This window comes from Tachysurus fulvidraco, chromosome 10 (genome assembly GCF_022655615.1).
Source record: "Tachysurus fulvidraco isolate hzauxx_2018 chromosome 10, HZAU_PFXX_2.0, whole genome shotgun sequence".
Classification (NCBI taxonomy): domain Eukaryota; kingdom Metazoa; phylum Chordata; class Actinopteri; order Siluriformes; family Bagridae; genus Tachysurus; species Tachysurus fulvidraco.
The window spans coordinates 7274923-7295804 of record NC_062527.1 but is presented as its reverse complement, the minus strand read 5'-3'; the positions used below and the strand labels follow the sequence as shown (position 1 = coordinate 7295804).

Here is a 20882-nt window from a genome sequence, read left to right as displayed (position 1 = left end):
CTGGGGCTTTTGCATAATTTTAATCCTCTACCACGAAACTAGTTCTTCACAGATCAGCAATATTTATTTGAGGGCATAAAGAAATCAAAAGCTTGTGTGTTTTTTTTCATGTGCGGAAACAAAAGGACATTGCTGAGCTGTTTTAACGCGATCGCCAAGCAGCATTTTTATTTCAAAGTCAAGAAATGCGCATGCGTACATGCGCTCACATGCACACTCTTTCAGATAACTTGCTGATATCTGCCAGTTTTCATATACGTCTCATCTCTGGGTGTTTAGATTATTTGAACTACAGTGGGAGATGGGAAACATCTGTAGGGAGAGATTTTAACTTATCTGCTCTGATTTTTTTGAGTTCAGCTTTCAGACTGAATAACTTTTTTTTTTTCTCTCTCTCTCTCTCCTTAAGCTTTTGCGATGACTCTATAATTCTCCTACGCACTACACCAGACAGAGATAACAGTCCTTTTTCTCGCCAAATCTGTGAAAAACTGAAACATCATTTGCTGTGTTCGATTCTGTAGTTTCAGGTTGGTGAAGCACTGTGATGGTTCACACGCTGTGTTGTTACTGTGCATCAGTATGAATGAACTGTTTCCTGTTGGGAGCAGTCCAGAGGGAGGGGTTATGACTATTATTTCCTGAATAGACACTATAGGAAGTCATTGAGTGAAGAGGAAGTCTCGGGTCAAGGACGGGTCTGTCAACCTCATGCCTGCCTCGTCATTGACTATAAGGCAATAAAGAAACACCCGGAATGACTCTGTCTTGATTACAAATAGGTTTATGAGCAGCTAGACAGATTGCCAGCTATTCGAATTTCTCGTTTTTGTCCCCGGATCCTTGTGCACAGCTGTCACCAGTTTTGGCGCTCTGGGCTACACAAGCTTCTTTTTATTTGGTTGTGTGGAGGTACATAAATAATGAAATGGAGCTGGTAATTGGCCTTTCACGGTAATTAGGCTTTGGCTGTCAGCTAAGCCAGTGCCTTTCTCTCGTCAGACGAGTCTAAACCATGGATGGTAATTACTATTATCTGTGGGGGTTGTTGACACAACAATAATCCCGTCCTTAGCGCCCTATCACCGTGCTACATGGCCGCCCCCTTTTAGCACCGTTTTATGTAGATATTAAAGAAAAAAAAGTGAGGGACTTATCTGAATGTTAACACTAATTTCCTTCTTGCCGTCTTGACTGCAATGCAGCTTGCCTAACCCTGTGTTTTCTGAATTTTATGCTCAGTGACTCTGAAAAGCTCGGCATATTTTCATTAGACAACCAGTTTGACTTTTGCCTGCTAGCGACGTGATGCTCGCTCCTAAACTGCATTATCAGGCATCTCGGCAGGATTTCTAGTGTGTCCGTAATCCTGTTATTTCATTCAACGGTAACTCCGGGGTTATTCAGGAATTGGTGATGTGTGTGTGTGTGTGTGTGTGTGTGTGTGTGTGTGTGTGTGTGTGAGAGAGAGAGAAAGAGAGAGGGAGAGAGAGAGAGAGAGAGAGAGAGAGAGAGAGAGAGAGAGAGAGAGAGAGAGAGAGAGAGAGAGAGAGAGATTGGATTCCTTCGACCCCAGTGCTGTTCTCTGTCTTCTCCTACAGGCTTCACTTTTCCTCTTCTTTATCTTTGAGTGAAATTTAGAAACGAGGTATGAAATGAAAGGAGGATTGGCCCGGTTATGGGGCCTGTATTCTGTATTTGGTCAGTGGAGTATAAAATGAGGTTCTTCTGATGGTAAAGGTTATAGAGTGTCAGTCTTACTTGTTGTCTTGAATAGAAGAAAGGAACGAAATCAGCGTGGAGGCCTGCAGTGTTTACTTTGGCGATTAGAGAGAATGAGTCCTTTTAGTAAGTTTGGATTCTGCTGTCTGACGTTCGAGCACTTGGATTGTCCTGTGAGATGTGGTCTAGCTGCTTCTAGTGCTTTAACGCTTTAAGGAATTATAATCCCTCTTTTTGCTCATGGAGGACTGCTGAAGGCAGATTGCTGCTTCTGGATTTTTTGATATAGACATTATATCTAGACACGGATTCAAAATCGATCTAACCCCGAGTGTCCGTCCCTCCTCCAGGACAGAAATGTTGTTGTTTTTTTTTTAAAATAACTTTTTCTATATGAACACATATCGGCTGCAAGACCTTGATCTTCAGTGGAGTGGAAATGAAATGTTGGTGCGCTGGTCTGTAATGAATACTGCATGTTTCTAAGAGATAAATACAGGGATGATGCATTTATGTCCATTTTAATGGGAGCTGGGATTGCAGGTAGGCAGTGTACAGCCCTCTATGGGAAAAGAAGCATGTGCACACTTGTGCATGTGAGCCGAATGACGAGTGTGTAAATTGCACAGAGTCTAAATTAAACATGCCTCACCTTGTGGTGCGACGGCCCTATTGCAGGCGGAGAAAATGACTTTTTAAGTAGGGTATTTATGGGAAGATATTGCATTCGTTTGATTATAATAAAACATCCTTTGTGTCAGCGATGAATGGTAGAGCGAGCGGGTGACGGTTCAAGGCAATAACTGTCTTAGCGTCTGCCTCCAGGGCCCGAGAAGGCAGACTTTTCTAGACGAGCTTTCTTTGTGGCGCATAGATAGCCGTGGCGATATGTTAAGGAGAAGTAATAAAGAAATATATCTGTTTTTATAGAGCCGTTCACGACAGGGTTATGTCAGGGAGGTAGCATAAAGAACTGGGACGGGGCGTAAAGCGATATTATGGGCCATTAGACAGGCTAGCGTGAGGAGCAGTGTGTGGTTACCAGCGTTTGTAGGTAATGGAGCCCATCACTCTACTGCTGATCTCCATCCACACAGCTCCACGCATCAACCACAAGAACATCCTTCATACAGCTGAATCTCTCTCTCTCTCTCTCTCTCTCTCTCTCTCTCTCTCTCTCTCTCTCTCTCTCTCTCTCTCTCTCTCTCTCTCTCTCTCAATCTTCCCTGATCTGAAACCGATACTGTTATTAAATGCCGTTGTAGCTTATCAAGGTTATTTGGAAGTTGTCAGTTTCCAACCAGGCGTCGCTGCTCAGATAGCAAACCTGCACGTCTCTGAACACGTCTTTTCGCAGCATCCCATTACACCTTTGTCTTGGCTCTGCACTCCGTCCCTGCTAAAATAAAGGGTTTGCATTATGTAGAGTTTCACTTTAATATACACATCACTTCTTTAAGGAAACCTGACCCACCCACACACGTACACACACACACACACACACACACACACACACACACACACACACACACATCTCTCAGATGTGTATCTAGTTGCTGGTGTTCTATGCGTCTCCTCATGCGATGGCTCTGTGTGCCACGGCTTTGTGAGCTCTCCAGCTGAGAAGCAGCCTGAAATCTAAAGCACAGAGATGACTAGCCACACTGTAGCCTGCGTATGTCATTTATTTTTGTATTTATTTATTTTTTGACAGGCAAAAAATAGAATGCTATTCTGTTGCTCTGACAGACGTTTCAGCAGCGTTAGCCTCCTGATGTGGTTATATTAACACCCCAAACTGCTTATGCTAACACATCTGGCATTCACAAGTCTCTCTGTAATGATTCCGTTTAACTTGCATTTTCTTAATGTTTATGGCTTTGGCAATAAGCTTCTTAGGAACAGGCGGAAAAGCCAGCGCTTATTCTCCTCTGTGTGTTTTATCACTGGGGGCACTTCCTCCTAAGAAGCACTTAGGCCTTTTAGAAATAGCTACCACTTGGCACGGATGCAATTATCACAGACTTCATGTCTTGTTGAAACGATAATAATAAGAATGAATGTATGAATGAATGAACGTGACTATGGATGTGCAGGCGAACATCTTTTGACATTAGACTGTACTTAACCAGCACAGAGAGGGTCTTGTGCGTCCCCATCTTCACCCACAATCTACTGGTGCACAGAGTAACACAGATTAACACAGAGGCTGCTGTGACGTGAGTCGGCAAATATACGTCCTGCTCGCACCCTGTTCTCATGATCACATCCGTGTAATTGCATTTTGTCCTCCCCATTTAGAAACTCAAACGCGTATGTCCTGAAATGTGAAATTAACACACACACACACACACACACACACACACACACACACACACACACACACACACACACACACAAACACAACTTCTCTGCCTCGGGTGGTGACTGGACTTTCATGTCTGCGAGTGGAGATTAAATTAATTGGGTCACAGTTTAATAGCGCTATCTGCTCACGGGACGCGTCACACGGCGGGTGAGATTCTGCCGAGCAGCGCTGCAACCCTCACCGCGGCAACCAGCACGACACAAAACCACTCGGAAAATGAGAAAATCATAAGCTGTCACAGAGCAGCGTCTTGGAGATGCACACTACACGAATCTCGTAACGGTTAGTCCATTTCCCGAGGAATTCATTCATCGCCGAAGTGACGCTACGGAAGCTTTACCTGCTTACCAACAAATAAACAAGTTTACTCAAAGAAGTTGTGTGAAAGTGAATTATTTCCCTAAACTTAGGGTGCTGTGTGAAGGTTTTTTTCCTCCTCAGACTTATTTCCCTCTCCCTCTTGTTGTCTGCTCTCCTTCACTCAAGCTCAATCTCCCCATCTCTCCGTCTCTGTCTCTGTTATGCTTATTCCGCTAGAGGAATTAATGACACAGCACTTGGATTCGTGTCTCATCGGTCAGATCTTCAATCCCGAGTATCGTCCTCTCCCTCTCACACACACACACACACACACACACAAAACATCATCAACATCCTTCCAACCCACACACACCGCTGTCTCTGCCCTCGATCTGTGCCCTCTCCTTTCATCTATCTTCATAGCTCTGCCAGACACTTTCACCTCCAGACAAGGCCATCCTCATCCTCACCTCCCCCTGACAGTCACTGCTGACTGAGCAGCAGCACACACACACACACACACACACACACACACACACACACACACACATACACACAAATGTTCCTGGTCCAATCCGACTTCATTTGACGCATGTGCCAGAGTGTTAATTAGACTTGGAGCCAAGAGACACAGTCCTGTTATCTGCATCGTCCTCTTTCATCTCTCTCTCTCTCTCTCTCTCTCTCTCTCTCTCTCTCTCTCTCTCTCTCTCTGTTTTTCTTTCTCACTCTCTCCCACACACACACACACACACACACAATCTCAGCAGGTCTACCGAGAACGTTGGGGCGCAGCTCTGTCTGCTGTGGCTGTGAAGGGTGTCTGTGCCAGCTGTCAGTGTCATGGACCGTGTCCAGCCGCTGATATCTCTCCCTTCACTCTTATCCCCTCGTTTACTCCTTCATTCCTATTTATTTATCCCTTCCTGGTGTGGTGCTTGTAACAGCTGCAGATGTCATTTCGATGGTGTTTGCATACTTTTTGCACTCACTGTCATTTCGCCATTATCGTGTGTGTGTGTGTGTGTCATCTGAGGTGAAGCTCGGTGTCCTTCAGAGCTCTACTCCAGGGAGAAGCGGCAAGGCCGGGCAGAGTCTGCACCCGCCGTGCCCCGAGTGTTAAACAAAGCTTAAACACACACACAGACACACACACACACACACACACACACACACACACACACACACACACACACACACACACACACACACACACACACACACACACACACGTTTTCACACCCCTGCCCCCCACTCTGCCTCATGCCTTGTTAACTTGCCTTTTCAGCATCCAGACATATGACAAAGAGCCTCGATTGGGAAAACAAGGTCAATCAAATTACACTTAAAAGACAAAGTCATAAACCGTGTAGGAAAATGCTGGTACAAATCTTTTCCCAAGGAGGAGCTCATCTATGTCTATTGTCAGATCTTTAATGGATTACCCATGCCCTCTGGGTTTGTTGGTCTGCATTACATTTTTTTTTTTCATCCATTACACGGTTTTACCGTCTGTAGCAGCGTTCACGTATTTACTTCTGTTAAATTCTGTTTGTTGAAAAAATCGTAAATAAACCAGAGTAAAACCTGTTCTGGATCACCAACCTGGAACGCCCGTATAATGGGATGTAAAAACCATCCAGTATTGCACTCTTAGCATTATATAATTCCACGAAGAGAGAAACCACGAAACCTGCCGAGGATTTAATTTGACTAACACCAGGTTAATGTATAGGGTTTTTTTTTCTAAAGGAATATCTAATGCAGCACATTTTGCTCTTGGTTACAATGCCATCATAATACATCATGGTGACACTTGGGTTTGGAAAACAGCCTCATTCTCTGGCTCCCGTCACCATTTATGTATGCACATCTGTTTAGTCGTGGCCAAGGAGGTGCAGTTTTCTGCTCAGGTGGACAGAATTAATCTCCATCCCTCTTTCTTGGCTCTGCTTCTCTCCCAAGGCTGGGATTTCGAAAGGAGTTTGTTAATGCAGGATGGGACGAGCTTGCTTTGCAGCTGGAAATGGATTCAGAAGATTAGGAGGCACTTTCTCAGATGTGTGTATTCTTCGATTTGGTCAGACTGACAGAGAGGCTTAGTTCTGGGTCAGGAAGAGAAACCAGCTCTCCGAGCTCATCAGCACAGATTAACTGGAGCGTCTGCTCTAGACTGTGTGTGTGTGTGTTTGTGTGTCCCTCATCTCTAGCTAAAAGAGCAGGAGATGAGACAATTGTAGACACATGCTCCTTCCACACTGGAGGACATAAACGTGTCTGGAGAGCTGGTGATAGGAGGACAGACACGTTACTGCGGTTTCACTGAATATCTGCGGCGATTCCATTTGATGTTCAGTATAACCGTATGATTGCGACATTGCTTAGTCGAACACATCCAGGTAGGTTACCACATCCCCCTTTTACACAACAAGAATGGACATGGACATTTTGTAAGACAGGGGGATGTAGTAGCCTTGTGGTTATGGTGTTGGGCAACTAAGAGTTCATATCTCACGTTCACCAAGCTGCCGTCATTGGGCACTTATACCTCAATTGCTCAGTTGTACAAAATGTCAGTCACTCTTTATAAAGTAATCTGCCAAAATGCTGTAAACATAAATAAGTGACATTTCAGACGCATTCAACTATATATTCAGTTCAGTTTTGCTCCCTCTGGAGTAAAAAGTTTCTTAAAAAAGCTAAACTAATCTTATAGCACTTCAGCTAACTGTATAGCAAACACATATTGATGTGTACACAGGGCTGTCAAGTGTCATGCATTGAGAGTGACAGTCACGCATTTGGGTCTTTTGTTACGTTCTCCCGCCACACATCGTATTTGTCACGCAGAAAAACTTACTATTTATCATTTGGGGCAAGTCGTGGCCTAATGGTTAGAGAGTATGACTTGTAATCCTAAGGTTGTGGGTTCGAGTCTCGGCCACGACTGAGGTGCCCTTGAGCAAGGCACCCAACCTCCCAACTGCTCCCCGGGCGCCGCAGCATAAATGGCTGCCCACTGCTCCGGGTGTGTGTTCACTACTGTGTGTGTGCACTTTGGATGGGTCAAATGCAGAGAACGAATTCTGAGTATGGGGCACCGTACTTAGCCGTATGTCACGTCACTTTATTTAATAAGCTGCAGTACCCAAAATGTATCTGTCCACACCGCTGTCTCTATGGAATCGGGCAGGAATCAAGCGCGTCTCCCCTGGAGTTCTTAGTCGAGCCTGACACTTATCAGCCAATCAATAAAAGAGGCTACACAACAGCCAATCAGATAATAGCACTATTGTATTTGGGTAAGATTTAATGCAACAACCAATGAAAAAACCATATTCATTAGCGAGGGTATTCAATGGTCGGTTTGAACAAAACCTCAACACGAAACAGCTTGTCTCTGGACGGGACGTTGTCCTCAATCATGACCCTAAAAATGGCTGGGCTTGAGCCGAAATGTTTTAAATGGGAGCAACATTACAAATGATAAAGGAGTCCAAAAAGGCAACAAACACTGGCAATAAACAACACCAGTCACAATATCTCTCTCTCTCTCTCTCTCTCTCTCTCTCTCTCTCTCTCTCTCTCTCTCTCTCTCTCTCACACACACACACACATACACACACACACAATGGAAATTGAACAAATACTTTGCTTAAAATGTGGTCAGTGATGCTGGGGGGTTGGAAATGTCACTTTTGCCTGTCTTCAAAACTTGAGAGCCCTGTGTACACATCTGTTAAAGTTGTTCTGGTGAAATTGGTGTGGCTTTTTCAGGTGCATGAACTGATGCTTTCATCCTTTTAAGGAGTTTTATATTCCTGACCAAAGTGTATCTTTTATCATATGTGCTAATGATCTCACTAACTCTGAGAAGCAGGAAGTGGAATTTTATGTCATGTACAGTACACAGACGAACGATGGGACCGATTCACACAGTGAAAGTCCGCTTACAGGAAGTATAAACGTCTCGACCAATCGGATTAGTGAAACGGAACAAAATGTCGTATGAAGGGAAATAATCAACGACACGCTGGTGCGATGCGGCGCAACGTGAAATGGAGACTTTTACCATCTTGGAATTAATTAAGCCATTCTGCAAGGCTAAGAGGTTCTCAATCATTGAAGAACAGCATGTACTGTACAGTGTTTCTGTTAACAGTTTAATGTCGTTAGTCCACATTAGTGTCTGTTCACATCAACTTGAAATCGTGTTACCGAGAAGCTCAACATCATCAGTGTGGAACTCGCTCCTGAGGTGGACAACGTAAACAGCATTTCAGCATGAGCATCAGCGTGAGCATCTGCTAAACAAATCCCCCTGTAAGATGTTCCTATAGAGATAATACTGTATTCAAATGAGCACATTGATTCAAACCAGAGATTCGAAAAAATCAAGCAGCAGGCGTTATTGTCCGAGCGATAACGCCTGACCAATCAGAATGGAGAAATCGTTTGTGACGTGACGCGACATACGGCTAAGTATGGTGACCTATCCAAAGCGCACACACACCCGGAGCAGTGGGCAGCCATTTATGCTGCGGCGCCCAGGGAGCATTTGGGAGGGGTTTGGTGCCATGCTCAAGGTATTGCCAGCCCGAGACTCGAACCCACACCCTTAGGGTTCGGAGTCAAACTCTCTAACCATTAGGCCACGACTTCCCCAGTACATTAATAAGTAAAGGTTCGGTACAGACTCAGATCTTGTTTGTTGGTACATTCAAGTCATGACGAAAAGATCGTATTTTTGTGATGAACGCGAATGACAGACACCACAAAGTCGTCATTACATTATTTTGGATCATGAGATCCCAGAATGTTGGGATGAAGTCTGTAGCCGAAGGTAGTTTTGTCGAAACCGAATGTTACGTCTCATTTTCTTTTCTTCAATTCTTATGTTTGGCAGTTTTGAGAGAAATGGTTTGATTATCATACGATATAGAAGGATTAAGTTTACAGAGGATCATACATTCATTACAAACATAGCAAAAGAAATGAAACTTTTTTTCTTATGCACTTTTTAAAAAATTTTTAGGAATAGATTTAAAAAATATGAACTCGCTGTATTTTTTGTAGTTGTTTAAGAGAAGCTACAGCTCCATCTCGTTCCTCAGAACCGAACGCACCCGATGTCACAATTCTGACTCCGAGCATCACAAGAACACAGTAACACCAGAGCGCAAGTTGTTCATTAGGATACATTCTTCTTTTTTGTGTACGAACAGCATGTGTGGACGGTGAGATGTGTAACAGTTTGGGAGAATTGAGATAAGTGGTGTGTCTGATGTTTACTGACTGCCAATCTGTTCTATGTGCTGGTGCTTCTGCATCACAATGTCTTACACACTCACTGGGTTTTGTTTTTTTTGTTGTTTTTTTTGACAATGTGTGCAGTCTGTGTGGAGCTGTCGAGGTTGGGGGCACGAACCATCTGTCTGCTTTTCATAAACAATATCTCATATGGCGTGCTTTTGCTTCTTCTCTTTTGGGTATGGATTGAGGAGAAGTGTAGATGAGTAGAACAGAGAGGCGAGTAGAAATCATACAGTGTGTAGAAATCATTGAGTGTGTAGGAGGCTCGGTACCGAGACCTGATCGTTTACACACGGCACATACTTCATGACAAGACACGGAGCAAAGCATGAACAAACTGTGAGAACTCAGTTGTGTGTGTGTGTGTGTGTGTGTGTGTGTGTGTGTGTGTGTGTGTGTGTGTGTGTGTGTGTGTGTGTGTGTGTGAGAGGATGAATTTGCCGAAGGGTGAATCATGCTGGCTCAAGCAGCCGTGTACAAATTCTTTGTGGTCCAATAGAGCAGAGAAACACACACAAACACACACACATACACACATTTCATTTCTTTCTGTCATTCCTCTGTTCAGCTGTAACCCAAGAATCTGAGTCGGCATCGTGCGGGTCGTCTGGGAACATTCCTGTGCGCTGACCCGAGACAGTGTGTGTGTTAGACCCGATCGGGCAGTTTTCTTCGTGACACGGCCGAAATTAAAAGCCGTATCGCGTCTACATCTCCGACTACTTTCCCAGAGCACTAAGAGGAACGTAAGAAGAACATGGAACTTATAACATCAGCACATCTGCAGATAGTATCTCAGAACACGCTGGAAACCAACAACACTAATACCGGAGGAGACAGAGGGACTGCTGCCGTGAGGCGAGGTGAGGTGAGGTGAATACGCAGAGTTCATACAGAAGGAACAAATCAGGGTTTCGTAAGCAAAGCCGAATCCGGACCTGCCCACAAGGTCGTTTCGTGAGTGTTTAAAGGCCACGTTTAAATGCCTGTTAAAGGAAGCGGTTCTGTTTGGAAATGTCAGATATTTTGGTAGGAAATGTTAGTGTGTTTGTATGAGTGTGTGTGTGTGTGTGTGTTTGTGTTTTCCTCAGAAAAGCGTCAGCAGCTCGGTGCCGTTTCTGGCAGCTGTCACTCGTCTGATTTTTTTTTTTCCCCCTCTCGAAATCCAACAGCTTTCCTTTAAAACTGTCAGCAGTCACGTTGACACATGTTCTTCACAGTGGAGATACTTTTATATGAGGCTTCCACTCCTTCACCAGCCACAGATCTCTGTCGCTCTCTGTCATGCTCTCGTTTTCACTTACATCTATCTGTCTCGCTCTCTCTCTCTCTTTCTCTCTCTCTCTTTGCCTGTCTGTCTGTCTGTCTCTACTCTCTTTCTCTCGCTCTCTTTTTTCCCCCATTTCACTGTGGGAGATGAAATTGGTTTCTCCTCCATTAGAGTTTTTTCTTGGCCTGACTCTGGACTGCAGGCTGGACCGAAGGAGCCGAATGTCCTCGTAAACGCTGCAGGTACAGTATCTATCTTGATGTGCCACAAAGCAGAATGAGTTTAGGGGGAAAAAAAAAATAGAAGAAAAAACTTTTTTTTTTTTTGGTACTTAATTCCCAAGATTTTTTTGTGCTCCAACACTAAAATTAATTCCGGCAACTTGTCATTTTACATTAGAGCATGAAGTGGACTGGTGTATGGCTGCAGAAAGCAAATTGTGCCTTGTTGCCATGGGAGCGCTTTCTTATTGTGCCGTCGGGTAGCGAGCTGCTGCCAGAACTTGAGCCCACCTGTTTCCGGCCTTCGTTCATAAGCAGAGCTCCCAGCATGGGGAGAGACTTTTGACACGGATCCCTCAGAACATGTCTGATTTATTAAAAACAACAACACAAAATGATCACGTGATTAAAGCATGAGCGTTTAAATTGGAAATTGCCGGCTTTGATGGTGATGATGACGATGATGATGACGATGAAGATGGTGATCTAGTTAAAAATCCATGTTTCTTCCATTTACAGCATAATGATCCTTGTTCCTTTTCCTCTTCTACTTTGAACCTCCTGTTTGTCTGCATGAGAGAAAAATTGGCTCCGGCTGTAATCTGCAAAACCCCTCTTATTCATTTGAGCGCTCTTTATTTTCATCTTATTGTCTGCCGTATGTTTCAGCACGAAGCTCACTACACCCACATGCTGGCAAACACACAAACTGAACTAATACCATGGTCTGATATCCTGCTTACAACTCTGATCGTCATCTGTCCCTGTTCTGTACTTATTGTGGTGTATCGTCGAAGCCAACACACGCACACACACACACACACACACACGCACACACACACACACACACACGCACACCTACCGATCGCCCCTCCTAATCTAGTCAGACAAGCACACCTGTGCAAACAGATGTTCATGGGGATCGTTCACTCATAAAGATCACAGGAAGCTCTCCTGGAGAGAGTCGAGTCCTGACATAGGAAACGACACACTGCTCCGTCCCCTCACTCACATGTTTTGTGTTTAATACGTACTTCATTAGCTATGCAGGAGACGATTCTATTATAGGACGAATCGAACCATATGTTCCGACCGTATAGAAGCCCTGAGGTTTGTTAGTTATTAAGACCCTGAAAGACATTTATTTTACGCCCACTTTTTTCCATCCAGCTGTATTGTTTAAAAGAAAAAGTTTCTTCAGTCATTATAGCTTTTAAGCGTAATCATGTGGTGCGACTGAGCCGTGAGCGTCGATGATTGCTAGTGCTACAGTGCTGTTTTTTTTTTTTTTCTCCATGTTTAGCAGTCCACAGGTGTCCAGTATTGTCTCAGAAAGGAGGAGGAGGAGGAAAAGGAACAGAGAGGTATTCATTTTAACGTCTCCAGAAAAGTTGAATTGATGTTAATGATGAGCTTGTTGCCGCGTGCTGCCATGTGCGTTTGGGTGATCCGAACAGTCTTGACAGATTTCTGGCTAGCACCAGAGTTACACGCGAGTAAACCAAAGTGAGCCGTTTTAGATAAAACACACTACGACACACAAGCAGCAAAAAGTTATTAACTAAAGAAATGACTTCTGGGATATCGCCTTCCACTTTTCAGGCATTTTGTAGTGTCCTAGCATGGAACATAACAAGATAGATACAGACTCGCCCAGATGAACCAATAAGACACACAAAATCATAGCATTCTACTTTGTCCAGAGCCACACCCTGAAAACTGAGCCAGACTCTGGCAGTGTGTCCATATGAGCTCATGAATGTGTGCTGCTGATTCTGGCGTCATCCTGTTACCCACAGGCACTCACGCCACGCCCGAGAGACAGGCTGCACACACACACACACACACACACACACACACACACACACACACACACACACACACATTGGCAATTGATCTGGCTATTATCTGGTCTGTTATCTGTGTGTTTGTTTGAGCGGTGCAGGGATTGCCTAATGATCTATTGATCCCCTCATCATCAACCTCAATCAGGTAGAACACTACAGCAGACTCAGAGACATCGCTGGGGCTCCCCTGTGTCTTCCCCCCTTCTCTCTCTCTCTCTCTCTCTCTCTCTCTCTCTCTCTCTCTCTCTCTCTCTCTCTCTCTCTCTCTCTTTTCCCTGCTCTTCTGTTCTCCCTTCTCATCTCATCTCTCTGTTTTTCCTCTGTTCCACAGAGATTAGGCATTACAGTGCTTTTAACATTAATGCATTTAGCTAACTCTGTTACCCAGAAACCCAGCTCACGTTGTTTTTTTTGTTTTTGTTTTTTTGTTTTTTTCTTAACTCACAATACCAGACAAGGATATGAATTTGTAAAACGGTGTGTTATAAACAGAACGTGTTAGTGAGCAGCATAAAACTTGAAGTAGGAACACGTTTTTTGGTTGTTGAGTAAGGATTGAGTAAAGATAGGACAGCAGGTCATTACTTTTGCTTCCGTATTCAGCCGAATCCCCAAACCGATTTTCAGCCTTCTGTTGCACGACTGCGTGCGTATAACATACAATACAGCTCGTCGGGTGTGTCCGACTTCTTTTCCTGACCAATAATTTACTCTCTTCCTGTCAGTAAAAAGCGAAATGAATAATATAAAACATATTAAAAGCACTTAAAGCGTATCTCATGTGGCGATGAGTTTCCTCCACAGCCGCAGGACAGAACGCAAAGTGTGTAGAGGAAACACTTAGTAACGTCTTGCATTAACCATTAATCACTATGACTCACACCAACGTTCAGGTCAGGGTCGATGCTCAAGCTGGGAAAGCTTAGAACATCTAATATACAGCTAGAGCTGGAGAACTGGGCTCAGGATATGGCCATGAATCGCACTTGATCGCTATTTCCAAGGAATCTGCCAAAACACAGAATTTGGTCATGTATTTCTTGAAGAAGATCAGTGTGTCCACACACATCGATTAATCAATTATTAGCATTTCTGCTCTTAGGTTATTCTTTATCTGTTGGTAAGAGACTAATAGTACAGTATTACCTGTGATTGCTAGTTAGCATCCAGCTCCCAGGCTACTGAAATGTACACGATTAGCCATAATATTAAAACCACTGACAGGTGAAGTGAATAATTATGTGAGTAATGATCACATTACAATGGCACATGGGTGAGATATATGAGGCAGCAGTCAGTTCTCAAAGTTCGTGTCTTAGAAGCAGGAAAAAAAATGGGCTACGTGCTGAAGGGCACAAACTGCTGAAATAGTGAATAGTGTCTCTGATAGAAAATAGTACTATCACACAGAGCTTCACATCTCAGTGTGTATGGAGCTGCATACTGTATCTACAGCACATCAGAGTGACTATGCTGACTCCTGTACACCACCCAGAGCTCCTACAATGGAAACCTGAGCATCAGAGCTGGACCATAGAGCAGTGGAAGGAGGAAAGCCTCATCTGATGATTTTCTTTTACCCCAATTGGACAGAAGGTTGTGTCTGTGATGCTTTCCTGGGGAAGAGATGTCACCAGGATGCACCATGGGAAGAAGGCGAGCCAGCTTGAGGCAGTGTGATGCTTTGAGCAATGTTCTGCTGGGAAATCTTGAGTTCTGGAGTTCATCTGGATGTCACTTTCAGATGAAGTATCATGGCACCGCTATTTCCAACATCAGTGTCCCTGCTGAAAGAGGGTGGTGATGCTCCCTGCCACACTACAGACGATGTTCAGAAACAAAACAAAGAGTTCATGGTGTTGACTTAAGCTCCCAACTCCCGAGAACTCTCAGAGAACTCCTGAGCATCTGTGGGATGGGATGAAATAAAAACTTTTAGGATTTAAAGGATCTGCAGCTAACATCATGGAGCCAGATACCAAAGCACACCTTCGGAGGTCTTGTGGAGTCTCGGCATGTCAGAGCTGTTTTGCTGGCATTAGGCAGGTGGGTGTTTTGTCTGATCTGTGTGTGATAATGTCTTGCCCTCATTATCATCATTGCCCTGATGCATGCGAGTGCTATAAAAAACATCAGAACATCAGTTTACGTGATGGAAAGTCAGAAATATTTCCATACAAATTGCCTCCAACCTTTCAACAGCCATCAAGTGAAAATTATGACACTGTCTTGGTGCTAGAAATGTACAGATCAGAAATAACATTCAGCATGAAACCAGAACCTGTTCATGTCTTTTATTTTAATGGAAAACATTTTCACTCTAAACAACAAGAACCACAACAACAAATTCTCCAGGTTGCTTTTATGTGAGAAGGACAGGTAGGCCTTAGTAAACCATCTCCTCTAAACAGAGTGGTGTTAATGTGTGTGTGTGGCTGCAGCTCTCTATCGCTCTAAGCCCATGTTCATGTTTGGTGAGAGAAGATTAGTTTAAAGTGCATTGAAGGCCGCAGTAAACTGCGCTGCTGAGAGCGATGCTTTGTGGCCCAGTTCAGACGGAAAACACGCCACAGAAACGGATATGGACTGCAGGATGAAGGAGCTCTGAGGTGGCAACGAGACAAGCATGCCAAGCCGGGTTTACTTTTATCCCCCTTACAGCCATCACAGCATGCATCCTGATGTTTACTACTATTTACCTCCATACTGTTACATAGGACTGTTTTCCTCTTGTCTGCCGTAGCGGGTTTTGTTTGTTCATTGGTATCAGATATACTGCCTATCAGATGGTGGCATCTTTATTAAAAATACCATCAAACAGAAGTTTTTTACTTTGGTTGTATATACAGTAGATGTACTGTGTTTATTGTGAGAGTATTTGTGTATTATAGAACTGTCTCAGGCAATCATTCTCCCTATGCTTCAGGGATTTCCTCTGGACACTGGGATTCCACCCCAGTCCAAAGACATGCCTTGTAGGCTGATTAACATCTCTAAATCGGCTGTAGTGTGTGAGTGGGTGTGTCTGTATGGGTGAGTGGGTGCGATGGGTTGGCACTTTGTCCAGGGTGTCCCTCAACTTGTTCCCCTACTTTCCTGGGCTCTATGTGACCCTGTGTGGGTACAGAAAATGAATGGATGGACGGACGGACGGTTGGTCGGATGGATGGATGGACGGACGGACGGATGGACGGACGGTTGGACGGATAGATGGATGGCTGGACAGATGGACAGCTGTAACAGGTCCTTACCTCATCACATTGAGGAAACAAAACACACTTGCAGCAGAAAAACAAGGCACAGATGGACATAGATTAACATTCAGCTCTGCTTGGTTTGATTGTCCAGCAGCTTCCTCGTTTCAGTCAAATTCATAAGTGATTCAGCCGAGATTCAGTGCTGAGGCAGAGAGATAAACAGCATGGTACCGATTTTGTCTTTCCTACGCGTTTACACGTTTTGCTATTACTGATCTCCTGTATGTCGTCTGTACTTCATGAGGAAATAATATCCTTCCCTACCTTTCTGCTTTATTATATGTATGGTGAAGGCTTTCTCTGTAATTCTTTTCTGTGTCTGAATTTCCCCACCAGCAGGAGGGTATGACCTCATGTCAGAAGAATACGGCACATTATTGGAAACGTTTCCGCTGCCTCGTTTCTGTCAGACACTCAGTTTGATTATAGCTGCTCCATCTGATCAGTGGGCAGACGTGTAATGGTGTATGTGTGTGTATGAGTGTGTGTGTGTGTGTGTGTGTGTGTGTGTATGAGTGTGTATGAGTGTGTGTGTGTGTGTGTGTGGTTCAGGGAGTGGTCTCAGGCAGCAAGCCTGGGCACATCTGATTGCAACTGGTGAGAGAAGAAAGCCCACTCATTCTTGAAACTGGCAGCACAGGAGAGAAGCTTACGTTATGAAAAGTCCCCAAATCCCTCCACATCAACACACACAGAATCTCTAATAGGAACTGCTGCTTAGTTCCAGGGTATTCAGTTCAGATTTGTGATGCTGTAGTGCCATAAAATTCCAGATTTGCAGCTAACATGACTGAATTGTGACAGCTACATTTTGAAACCAGGATCACAAAATGTACAAGCTTATACTCTCTCCACACACACACACAAGATAGGAACAGGACATATGGACATATCAGAGACGCAAAAATGTATATACAGTATGAAGACCAAGTGAGCCAGACAAATGCTCTGTGATTAAGTTTTTCTAACTGCAACAGAGGAGCAGTGTGACTTCTCCACATTTTGCCAGACAGATGCTACCTGAGAAGATAACAACAACAACAGTAACATGTTTTAAGCCACAAAGGTACAAAAGGTCACCATTGAGTACAGTATGCACCTTGTTTTTATTAAATACAGTAATGGCAGTTAACTTATTAGGAGAACTTTGTTTCATTTTTATTTTTATAAAATATCCTCTATGGAGAGGGGGGGCACAGTGGCTTAGTGGTTAGCACGTTTGCCTCATACCTCCAGGGTTGGGGGTGCCTCGGGGGTTTCCTCCGGGTACTCCGGTTTCCTCCCCCGGTCCAAAGACATGCATGGTAGGTTGATTGGCATCTCTGGAAAATTGTCCGTAGTGTGTGATTACGTGAGTGAATGAGTGTGTGTGTGTGTGTGTGTGTGTGTGTGTGTGCCCTGTGATGGGTTGGCACTTCGTCCAGGGTGTATCCTGCCTCGAATGAATGAATCCTCTAGGGAGGTCAGGTCCTCAGATTCCTGGTTGGTTCCTGGTTGTTCTCTGAAACACATGGTCCAATCGTATCGTATAGTGTTTTAATTGGTTGAGTGATTATACAGTCCCTGCTGGTTCAAGCGTACAGGATCTTGGCACACTGTGCTTTGCATGTCCAACAACTAGTGTCTTACTAAAACGACGGTGATTCCAGTCCATCTGAACTTCCTATCTCCTTCACTTGTGTGCTTCACTGCAGAGATTGGAGGTGGCAGGAAACGGCCTCTTTAATGCTGAGAGAACAGATGCGATAGCAATTAAACCTGACACGGCCATTTAGAGCTTCACACACAATTCTGTGAGGGCTTCATGGCACCAGTGAGCCACACTCACCTCAGCGGGGAAAATATGCAAGGGAGAGAAAGAGAGAGAGAGAGAGAGAGAGAGAGAGAGAGAGAAAGAGAGCGAGAGACTGACAGTATAGTGGAATAGAGGATACATGATAGTGGAATCAGAGAGACGTTTTAATTTATGCTGCAACGTAGCTTAGCCTCAGCGCTCACAATTTTGTATTTATTATATCGCACACGCACCAATCAGCTATAACATTACAACCATCTGCTCAACATTGTGTAGTTCCTCTTTTTCTAGCTTCTACTAGCTCTGAAGCACTGAGACATTCCATGATGTGGTGAACTTATTTAGGTAGTCGTGCGTGTTAAAGTAACAGCCACATGAGTACCCCAAGATTTCACAGCAGAACATTGTCCAGAGCATCACGCTACGTACCTCAAACGGCTCGTCTAGACCTCGCCATCCAACCCTTGTCAAAGTCACTCAGATCCTTGCACTTTCTGTCTAATAAATCTCATCCCTTTGACAGGAGACGCTGTAACGAGATCATCGGAGTTATTCACATCACCTGTCAGTGGTTTTAGTGTTATAGCTGATCGGTGTATGTTTTGCATGTTCACCCATTTCTCAGCTGCTATAACACATCTTTGTTTTTACTGTGTTTGCTCAACATATTCCCATCGGTTCCTGATTTTTCAGACGGTATCAAGTGAGCAAATGAGACGAGGCTTGGAGTGTTAGGGAATACGGGAATAAAACACGTTCACTTGCGAGATTTCCAGGTGTTACATTTTGTGATGAAGTGGAATATGTGACATGGGGAAAATGCCGGGGAAACTTTCATAACTTTGTCACAAACGGAGCTCAGCACAAGACTACTGAACCATCGTGACACAAACTGTAGGCTTTTCCCAATGATTATGAACTCTGCCACAGCCATGGCAAAGATGGATTAAAGCTGCAGTGTTTCTGCCTTAATGGTGGATTTGTGTGATATCAAAGTGCAGACATCATCTCAGCTTAGAAACCAATCTCTCTCTCTCTCTCTCTCTCTCTTACTCTCCAACCATCTCTTCTCTTCCAATCCTCCCCACAGATTCTGCGAGCTCCCACTAATACGTTTCCATCACAAGAAGCCGCACCTCCTGTTCTTCCCTTAATACCAAAAATAATTTAGGTGTATTGATGGAGAAAGCCATTCTATCCCTAAATCTGGCCTGTAGAGAGCTTGCTGCACGGCTCGGAATTAGACCGTGACAATCTCAAGCACTATCTCTGTTCAGCAAAATGCTGCAGCGATGCAATAAGCCCCAGCTTCCTCAGCACAACTGTTTTTTTTTTTTCTTTTTCTTCCGAGATATAGCATCTTAATCTCAAACACAATGCATACAATGCACAAAAGGCAGTCTTGTATCTGACATCTTATTTGAACATTGCGAAAGAGACTCATGAGGCGCATTTCTTAACATCAGACACCAGATATTGGAATATTCTACCAGTCTCTTATAGATCTTTTATTTGGTCTCACTCCATGTGCTGCGCTATCAATACGAATATCATCACAGCAGATAAGAACTTTTTTTGCACCCTGTGATTTATTCAGTTCTTGGATGCAATGATCGCCGTCATGGCCGAAAGGGATTTTATTGTCGATGTGACATCAACAGGCTGTTAGGAATATGACCAGAGGGTTGTGTGTATGAGTTTGTGTGTGTGTATGAGTTTGTGTGTGTGTGAATTTGTGTGTGTGTGTGTATATGAGTTTGTGTGTGCGTGTGCGTGTGCGTGTGTGTGTGTATGAGTTTGTGTGTGGATATGAGTTTGTGTGTTTATATGAGTTTGTGTGTGTGTATATGAGTTTGTGTGTGTGTGTGTATGAGTTTGTGTGTGTGTATGAGTTTGTGTGTGTGTATGAATTTGTGTGTGTGTACAGTATATGAGTGTGTGTGTGTGTGTGTGTGTGTGTGAATTTGTGTATATGAGTGTGCGTGTGTGTGTATGAGCTTGTGTGTGTGTGTGTGTTCTTGATTGAAATGAAGGTGCTGTTGATTTCAATGAACGTGTGTGAGCGAGAGCAGGAGAGGTGTGGATACTGACAGCAAATTAGGCCGCGAATGACTGTGTGTGTGTGTGTGTGTGTGTGTGTGTGTGTGTGTGTGTGTGTGTGTGTGTGTGTGTGAAAATGTGTGTGAATGTGTGTGTGCGTGTATGTGTGTGTGGATTGGGGTATGTTGAACCAGGTGAATGTGTGGGTTTCGGAGGAGGGTGTTAAGAAGAAGGTGCTAAAGCAGTGAAAGGTGAAAAGATGTGACAGAGAGGGAAAAAACAGGAGGAATGTGTTGAGCGTCATTTCCGTATGCAGCGAGATGCCGCTATTTGCTTTTTTTCTCAGCTGTTTCAGATTTAGCCTTGATTTAAAGAACCCAGTATATCATGTCTGCTGTCAGAGCTTCTGTGTAGATCAGCATGGATTTGATGTATCGATGCATTCAGTAACTAGTTCTTGTGCAACATTAAAAACATTCTCAACACTTCCTTAAGTTTCCTCTGCGACCTGCCATCACTTAACTGCCGACGCCTGGTAGTGTGTTTGTGTTTATAAAATAACATTTAGTATTTGCCAAATACATTATATGTGCCAAATAAATTAGATCTGGAAAATCAGGATGTCCTCATTCAACTCGATCCCATCTCACATGCTGCTCACTAGGTCTGGTTGTTACTGCACCTCTCTTCAGGGCTCGGCTACTAAGTTGTATCATGATTTAGACTGAATGCTGAAGTTTCCACAGGGA

The 20882-nt window shown here is 44.0% G+C and overlaps 1 protein-coding gene across 4 annotated transcripts in view; it reads left to right on the top strand.

Annotated features, from left to right (window-relative positions):
* plxnb2b (plexin b2b) overlaps positions 1–20882 on the top strand; it is a 134788-nt gene that overhangs the window by 41040 nt on the left and 72866 nt on the right. Inside the window, exon 1 of one of the 4 annotated variants that reach the window (XM_047819369.1) lies at positions 10391–10566. The exons of the other annotated variants lie outside the window; for them this stretch is intronic. Within the exon in view, the coding sequence (XP_047675325.1) occupies positions 10461–10566 (106 nt within the window). The 5' untranslated portion in view covers positions 10391–10460. Of the gene's footprint in view, positions 1–10390; positions 10567–20882 lie in introns of those variants that run through there. 4 annotated transcript variants of the gene reach the window in all.